The sequence below is a fragment of the Nerophis ophidion genome, unplaced genomic scaffold (genome assembly GCF_033978795.1).
Source record: "Nerophis ophidion isolate RoL-2023_Sa unplaced genomic scaffold, RoL_Noph_v1.0 HiC_scaffold_35, whole genome shotgun sequence".
Taxonomy (NCBI): Eukaryota; Metazoa; Chordata; class Actinopteri; order Syngnathiformes; family Syngnathidae; genus Nerophis; species Nerophis ophidion.
In genome coordinates, this window is record NW_026906957.1 from 1,005,001 (window position 1) to 1,014,292 (window position 9,292).

At 41.9% G+C, this 9,292-nt stretch overlaps 1 protein-coding gene across 1 annotated transcript; it reads right to left on the reverse strand.

The window, feature by feature from the left end:
- Window positions 1–237: 237 nt before the first annotated feature.
- On the reverse strand, window positions 238–8,586 carry LOC133546630 (oocyte zinc finger protein XlCOF22-like). Its single transcript, XM_061892420.1, has 2 exons — window positions 8,146–8,586; window positions 238–2,177 (listed from the first exon to the last, which is right to left on the reverse strand). The coding sequence occupies exons 1-2, from the start codon at window positions 8,267–8,269 to the stop codon at window positions 706–708; spliced, it is 1,596 nt and encodes a 531-aa protein (XP_061748404.1). The 5' UTR covers window positions 8,270–8,586; the 3' UTR covers window positions 238–705.
- Between the last annotated feature and the right edge of the window lie 706 nt (window positions 8,587–9,292).

The window sequence follows — 9,292 nt, forward strand, 5'->3', positions numbered from 1 at the left end:
AGGGAAACAAATTAAACTTTTTTTTTTCATGAATGTATGCAAAATAAAGCTCTGTGAGATGATGTACAATATTGGCTTTTGCCTGACATTCCAAACTTTGATTGATATTGTTTTGGGGATGTTAAAAAAGGTAAAGAATGTTTAAAACACAATAGTGGGGATTTTTTTTTAACCCACAAATGTATGTTAGTAAAAACAAAACCATCCTTCCACAAACAACTCAGCCATTTTCTCTCACTTTTTATTGCATAAAGGTACAAGTACATACATATTAAGTTAAAGTATAAAACAATCACAACACAATCATCATATTACAAAAGAGAGTAGTAAAGATGATTAATAAAATGGATTATAGAGACCCAACAAATGATTCATAAAGTCGCACATTTTAAAATTGTATAAAAGACAACTGTTTAAATGATGTATAAAGTAAATAATAATATGCTTCCTGAAGTGGTCCAGAAGATGTTTCAGATGTGAACCAGTACATATGTATATCATATAAAGGTGATAATCTATGGGGTTATTAACAATTAGAAGTACAAATAAGTAATAATTTTATATTTCAAACTATGTAATCTATAAATGTAAAGATCATATTAAACAGATTGTTACACACACAACAATGTCACACATGTTATATGTGCTGATGTTGTTAGAAAGTCAAAATGAAAGTCTGGACAGTTTATTTCAAATCCTGCAGTTTCATTTGCTGCTGCTGTTCTCACCAGCACACTTGTGTTTCTTACACTGGTACTTAGAAGACAATCTTTCACCACACACACTGCAACTAAACACTTTCTCTCCTGTGTGTCTTCTCATGTGTGCTACAAGCTTTGATCGGTCACCAAAGCTTCTGTTGCAGATTGAACAGGAATGTGATTTTTCACCAGTGTGTGTTCTAGTGTGTCTTTTCAAATGTTGACTTTGTGTAAAACCTTTACCACAGATTGAACAAGAAAAAGATTTTTCACCAGTGTGTGTTCTCATGTGTACTTTCAAATCCTGACTTTGTGTAAAACCTTTACCACAGATTGAACAAGAAAAAGGTTTTTCACTAGCGTGTCTTCTCATGTGTACTTTCAAATGTTGACTTTGTGTAAAACCTTTACCACAGGTAGAACAGGGAAAAGGTTTTTCACCGGTGTGTGTTCTCTTGTGTACTTTCAAACTCTGACTTTGTGTAAAACCTTTACCACAGGTTGAACAGGAAAAAGGTTTTTCACCCGTGTGTGTTCTCTTGTGTCTTTTCACATCCTGACTTTGTGTAAAACCTTTACCACATATTGAACAGGAAAAAGTTTTTTCACCAGTGTGTGTTTTCATGTGTCTTTTCAAATGGTGACTTTGTGCAAAACCTTTACCACAGAGTGAACAAGAAAAAGGTTTTTCTCCAGTGTGTGTTCTCATGTGTCTTTTCAGACGACTTTGGTATTTAAAAGTTTTGTGAGAGTGAGAAGATGTGAAGTGAGTGTTGTCAGTGTGACATGTCTTATCATCTTTAGAGTCTTCATCATCAGTGTCAGGAGAGTGTGACGTTGTGTCCTCACTATCTGATAGTGGAGCTAAGAGCTTGTCTGCTTGTGATCCTCCACAGTGGTCTCCATCAGCTTCTGTTGTCATGTGTTGTGTTGAGCTGCTGCTTGGAGGCTCCCCCCCTCCCCTCTCCTCACTTTCACCTTTCACCTCATCATCTTCACTCTTCACAGGGACACCAGTCACTGGGAACTCCTCCAACCATTTAGGCTGACTGATGCCCTCTTCCTCCTCTTCCTCTTTAATGTGCGGCGGCTCATGGTCTTCCTCTTCCTCTTTAATGTGCGGCGGCTCTTGGTCCTCCTCTTCCTCTTTAACGTAGGGGGTCAGTGGGTCCTCCTCTTCCTTTTTATAGTAGGGGGTCAGCGGGTTCTCTTGCTCCTTAAAGTGAGGAGTCAGTAGGTCTTCCTCTTCCTTTTTGATGTGTAAGATCAGTGGGTCCTCCGCTTGCCCTTTAATGTGAAGGGTCAGTTTAACATTATGGGTCTGTGGCGTCTCGTCTTCCTCTTTAATGTGGGGGGGCTGTGGCTCCTCTCCTCCCTCTTTGATGTGTTGGGACTGTGGTACCTCTTCTTCCTCGTGTATGTGGGGGGACTGTCGTTCCTCCTCCTGCTCACGAGGACGATGTGCTTCATTGAGGTCTGTGGGACAGGAAAAACAAACATTCTTGATAAAAGTCCAGCTTTGCTCAGTCACATGAGACATTGTCTTGCACCAACATATGATCTCACAATCTCATCAGTTTCCCCTCACAGCAGTCAGGGTACTTCCAGCTGACACATGAAGAAGACCTTCAGGGGAATGCCTTCCCAGGCCAACGGCCAATCCACCTTATTTATATAAAAACATCCTAAAAGTCATTCCTACAATCCTTAATGGTAGACACCATACGTGAAAGTGTGCTTTTCTCCCTCTGAATAAGTCATACACACACAGGAAATAATGTACCACATGCCAGCCTCCACGCAGTAGTACTAGTGATGAGCTCCCCCTGCTGGTGGACAATAATTAGTCATTTTCACATTCATCTTAAGAGACATGTCCATTATAAAAGAACCATGAGCACAGTCAACATGTTGGCCAAGAAAGATGACATCTGTTTTACTTTCATTTAGATAGTGTCACCACAGTTAAACCGGGATGAAGTTTTTAGATTATAAATAATAAATGATAAATGGGTTGTACTTGTATAGCGCTTTTCTAACTTCAAGGTACTCAAAGCGCTTTGACACTACTTCCACATTTACACATTCACACACACATTCACACACTGATGGAGGGAGCTGCCATGCAAGGCGCCAACCAGCACACATCAGGAGCAAGGGTGAAGTGTCTTGCTCAGGACACAACAGACGTGACGAGGTTGGTACTAGGTGGGAATTGAACCAGGGACGCTCGGGTTGCGCACGGCCACTCTCCCCACTGCGCCACGCCGTCCCTAGATTACTGACAACACCTTCAAAAGATAACTTGTTTACCTTATTAATATTAGTAATGATGGATTAAATTAATTTAGTGCGTTTCCAGACACTCAAATTGCGTTAGAGTGAGAACTGAGAAGGCATCATTCATGCAGTCCACACATTCAATCAAAATCAGTATCAGACAGACCGTATTCCCTTGAATTGCCGCCGGGTATATAGTATGTGCCTGCCTAGAATTACTGCCGGGTCAAACTCGTTTCGCAAAATAATTAGCGCATGCTTAGCATTACCGCCGGCTCAGGATTAACGCCGGGTCAAACTCGTTTCGCAAAATATTATTTTTATTAGCGCATGTCTAGAATTTCGGCCGGGTCAAACTCGTCACGTCACGAGTGACACTTCACCTGTCATCATTTTCAAAATGGAGGATGCTGATTTCAATAATTTGAAATGGCATAAAGGATTTCACGGTGGCAGAGGGGTTAGTGCGTCTGCCTCACAATACGAAGTTCCTGCAGTCCTGGGTTCAAATCCAGGCTCGAGATCTTTCTGTGTGGAGTTTGCATGTTCTCCCCGTGAATGCGTGGGTTCCCTCCGGGTACTCCGGCTTCCTCCCACTTCCAAAAACATGCACCTGGGGATAGGTTGATTGGCAACACTAAATGGTCCCTAGTGTGTGAATGTGAGTGTGAATGTTGTCTGTCTATCTGTGTTGGCCCTGCGATGAGGTGGCGACTTGTCCAGGGTGTACCCTGCCTTCCGCCCGATTGTAGCTGAGATAGGCGCCAGCGCCCCCCGCGACCCCGAAAGGGAATAAGCGGTAGAAAATGGATGGATGGATGGATGAAATCGCATAAAGGGAAAAAGATTAAGAGCTATTCAGTAGGATTTAAGGTCCAAGCTATTGAATACGCCAAAAAGAACACTAAGCAGCTATGTTTTATTAATATACCGTAGCTGCGTGTGTCAAATATGAGTCATTAAATGATTCCCGCCTCCTGGTGGTAGAGGGCGCTAGTGATCCCTCTTGCGACTACTCGGCTGCAGAAGAAGTGACAACAAGTAGCAAGAGTGAGCGGCGTGTGTTTATTTTTTCCTCTCGCTTGCACTTTTAACATGGAGGATTACATATCTAAAATAAAACAATTTTCTAAACTGGACTTTCAATCGAAGCAGGAGGTAATAAAGGAAGATCTCCATCGAGACAGAGAGACTTTTAAAACTGAAGAAAGGAAGACTTTTATGACCTGTGAGAACATTTTTACAACTCTTCTTCTCTGACCTTCCCAAAGTAATAATCCAATCAATAATCACTGAACTCAACAAAAAAAAGGCATATTATTTCAACAATCTGCGATGATGTAACGACTTTCCAGGGTGTATGCCACCTTCCGCCCGATTGTAGCTGAGATAGGGGCCAGCGCCCCTCGCGACCCCAAAAGGGAATAAGCGGTAGGAAATGGATGGATGGATGGATGGATTATTTCAACAATAATTTCCGGTGTCACAGAACTGGCTAATATAACAAAATCTGCTTTTCATTGCACGATATCAGGGAAATTGACATAAATGTAAGAGCAATGTTGTCATTCTTAGGAGAAGCAACATTTGTTAGGGAAAATAATGCCTTGCCGGTAAGGTCTATTCAGGTGTACTGGAGAGGAGCCTAAGCCAGATAGTCGGACCTCGGATTCAGGAGGAACAGTGTGATTTTCGTCCTGGTCGTGGAACTGTGGACCAGCTTTATACTCTGGGCAGGGTCCTTGAGGGTGCATGGGAGTTTGCCCAACCAGTCTACATGTGTTTTGTGGGCTTGGAGAAGGCATTGGACCGTGTCCCTCGGGAAGTCCTGTGGGGAGTGCTCAGAGAGTCTGATTGTGGCGGTCCGCTCCCTGTATGATCAGTGTCAGAGCTTGGTCCGCATTGCCGGCAGTAAGTCGGACCCGTTTCCAGTGAGGGTTGGACTCCGCCAAGGCTGCCCTTTGTTACCGATTCTGTTCGTAACTTTTATGGATAGAATTTGTAGGCGCAGTCAGGGCGTTGAGGGGATCTGGTTTGGTGACAGCAGGATTAGGTCTCTGCTTTTTGCAGATAATGTGGTCCTGATGGCTTCATCTGGCCAAGATCTTCAGCTCTCACTGGATCGGTTTGCAGCAGAGTGTGAAGCGACTGGGACGGGAATCAGCACCTCCAAGTCCAAGTCCATGGTTCTCGTCCGGAAAAGGGTGGAGTGCCATCTCCGGGTTGGGGAGGAGATTTTTCCCCAAGTGGAGGAGTTCAAGTACCTAGGAGTCTTGTTCACGAGTGAGGGAAGAGTGCATCGTGAGATCGACAGGCGGATCGGTGGGGCGTCTTCAGTAATGCGGACGCTGTATCGATCCGTTGTGGTGAAGAAGTAGCCGAGCCGGAAGGCAAATCTCTCAATTTACCGGTCGATCTCCGTTCCCATCCTCACCTATGGTCATGAGCTTTGGGTTATGACCGAAAGGACAAGATCACGGGTACAAGCGGCCCAAATTAGTTTCCTCTGCCATGTGGCGGGTCTCTCCCTTAGAGATAGGGTGAGAAGCTCTGTCATCCGGGAGGAACTCAAAGTAAAGCCGCTGTTCCTCCACATGGAGAGGAGCCAGATGAGGTGGTTCGGGCATCTGGTCAGGATGCCACCCGAACGCCTCCCTAGGGAGGTGTTTAGGGCATGTCCAACCGGTACAAGGCCACGGGGAAGACCCAGGACACGTTGGGAAGACTATGTCTCCCGGCTGGCATGGGAACGCTTTGGGATCCCCCGGGAAGTGCTAGACGAAGTGGATTGGGAGAGGAGAGTCTGGGCTTCCCTGCTTAGGCTGCTGCCCCCAAGACCCGACCTCGGATAAGCGGAAGAAGATGGATGGATGGAAGATAATTTGTTCTGGACCACTCATTCATCCTTTAAACACCCAATTGTCCCGTCCTTTTAGGCGGTCATTCGAAATAGCGACTAAACTACGAAGCTAAAGCTGGCAAGGAAAATCCATAAACGCACAACACATCTCATCTGCTTGTGTTGTTGTGAACGACATCATCAATGTTGGAATAATGTAGAAAGAGGACAGCAGTCGCAAGTGTCGCCTCCACACATCGTTCTGAGAACAGCAACACACTTCCCCCTTCACAATAATAGGTCTGACTGCGCTAACAAAATAAAGGTTTTAAAAAAAAAAAGCACCTTAAACAAGCGTAATGAACTTATTGATGCATTTACACAATTATTATGCTTTGATCCAAAGTAAGGGTCAAAATTGTCTAAATATTTATTGCACAAATAAATGTGAGCAATTCTACATTTAATTAACAAACTGGAAAGAAAATAACATTTGCCTTGGTGCCCTAAAATATGAACCCTCCTTTAAGGCAACACTTGTCTTGACCTTAAAAAGTAAAATGTTGAGGCCTGTCGATGATGTACCTTTTCCCACCCATCCATCCATTTTTTACCGCTTGTCCCTTTTGGACTCACAGGGGGGCAGAAGGTGGGGTACACCCTGGAAAATTCCATAAAACCTTTACACTATTTATTTAAATTGTATCCAAATTAAAAATGCATCCTCCAGTTTGTGGCTATTATGGGGCATATTTCCAGAGAATATGCATTTTTACAGCATGTTTTAAAGAGATAGCGATTAAAAAAATGACTTCTGGGTATATTATATTGCTCAACTAATTCTTATTAGTGAGCAGAATAGAGGCGCTCTCATTGACTCAAATGGTAAAATTAGGATGGTCAAGATTTTGCTAACGTTTGTTTAGGACTTAGAATGCATACAAAATAAAAACATGTTATTGTCTTACATATGGATTGTGAATGACAGGCAAAATAAAACAAATCAGATCCCCTTTGATCATTTCTCTACATCCTGTGAACGGGTTGATGCTGTGGTGAAAGTGAGAAAATAAATACATGTTGGGAAAATGCAAATTTAAGGAAAAATGGCTGACAAACTTTTTAAAGGGGAACATTATCACAATTTCAAAAGGGTTGAAAACAATAAAAATCAGTTCCCAGTGGCTTGTTGTATTTTTTGAAGTATTTTTCTAAATTTTACCGGTCCCAAAATATCCCTAAAAAAAGCTTTAAAGTGCCTTTTTTCCACTACCTGCCAAGATACGGTCCATTTTCCTGTGACGTCATACAGTGCTGCCAATACAAACAAACAGTGGCGAATAGCACAGCAAGATATAGCGACATTAGCTCGGATTCAGACTCGGATTTCAGCGGCTTAAGCGATTCAACAGATTACGCATGTATTGAAAAGGACGGTTGGAGTATGAAAGTATTGAAGAAGAAACTGAAGCTATTGAGCGAATAGCTATTAACGCTATTCATAGCCATAGCATGGCCGATTAGCTGCGTTAGCATCGCCGGTAAAATGTGCAGACACTCCGGCACATTCAATGGGGGTCTGGCGGCAGATTTCTTGCCACTTTCGCATCTTCGGTGCAACTTGAATCCCTCCCTATTAGTGTTGTTACACCCTCCGAAAACACACCGACGAGGCATGATGCCTCCAAGGTTCCAAAAATAAGTTGAAAAAACGGAAAGTAACAGAGCTGAGACCCGTGTGTGTAATGTGTTGAAAATGAAAATGGCGGCTGTATTACCTCGGTGACGTCAAGTTCTGACATCATCGCCACCAGAGCAATACACAGAAAGGCGTTTAATTCGCCAAAATTCACCCATTTAAAGTTCGGAAATCGGTTAAAAAAATATATGGTCTTTTTTCTGCACCATCAAGGTATATATTGACGCTTACATAGGTCTGCTGATAATGTTCCCCTTTAAAACCTGCTTAGAGATTGTTGGTGGTAAACCCAGAAAGGCATGTGTGTGTTATAAAATGATGGTAGAATTAGCTTTATTATTTGGGTTTAGGGGGCCATGTCATGGAGCTCGTCCACAGCCCAACTCTGACTTGTTCCACCACTGACAGTTTATTGTACAAATGGACTGGGATATGTAACTCATCTTTAGTAGTTACATTCCACAGAACACAGACAACCACGTGGTTGCAAGACCACGTTGCAAGTAGCAGACGGAATGCATCATCCTCACAAGACAACACAACTTCTTATACACAATATATTGCAGAAAAGTGTTAATAATGAAATATAAAGTTAGTAAAGATGTGAGAGTAAGAAGTCAACAAACCTGTTCTGTGTAACACAACTTGATGTTTCTTGAAAACAGCGTCCAGTAGTTGATGTTGTCGCTCCTTCTCCTCTTTTGTTGGACAAAGTTCCTCCTCATACTTTGCTATGCTTCTTTCGCACATTTTCACACAATCACAACACTTTACTCTCACACTTGATCTCTACTTAGCGATGTGTTGATAACTTCTGTGTCTTCTGTTAGCAGCTAACAAGCTAAGCTAACTAGCGAGCTAAGCTAACTAACAAGCAAAGATAGCAAGAGAAGCGGCACAGTGCTTCTAGCGCATCGAGACCACTTTATCCTTAAATAAAGAATCACATATGTATTTTATACGACGTAAATATTATAAACTGGATAACAAATAATAAGACTGACTTATTAGGGTCTTTCTCCTTCTCCTCCTGTTCTGCTGTCTTCCGTTTACCCCGGAAGCTGGGAATGACGTCACAGCCGAGCGGATGAAGAGGTAGCTCTATATAATATATTGCTTGCTGTCACTGTTACCATGCTTTTCTTTTACGTAATATTTATTTGAATAACAATGTGATATAAACGAGTGTCTTGTTTTTAAAAAATAAATTAAAGGAAAACAAACAAAGCTCTAATGTTGGGGTTCAGTGGCGCCCCCGTGCGACATTCATTGCAACGACAAGAGTGAAAGTGCTACAAATTGTAGCGATATTACTGCCTGATTTTTTTAAATTTACCCTTCCACGTGTTTTTATTGTTGTACCCTTTTACTCCTAATCTATTTTATACGAAAAATTAATAAAACATTGAAATATCACAGAAAGTGACAACGCAGGACCTCCGTCGTAAAAAAGTACAGGAAGTGACGTAAATTCACGCATGCGTGGATCGATCGTGTCGTGAATTTATATCCATTTTTAAAAAGTGTGAAACATTTGCTCTCTTAAACAAAAGTCTCTTTCTTAAAGTGAAATCCAAATCCTCACATTGTGTTAATGATTTTAATTTATTCATTCAGTCTTAGAAGATTTGTATAAAATAGAAAACACTTACATTATTATATTTATTGGAATATATTACGTCGTTTTAAATAAGCACATTCAAGCACAAGTGTATCATTTAATTATATAAATTGTATTTTAATCTTATTGGTATGGTCTCTCATATTTACTTT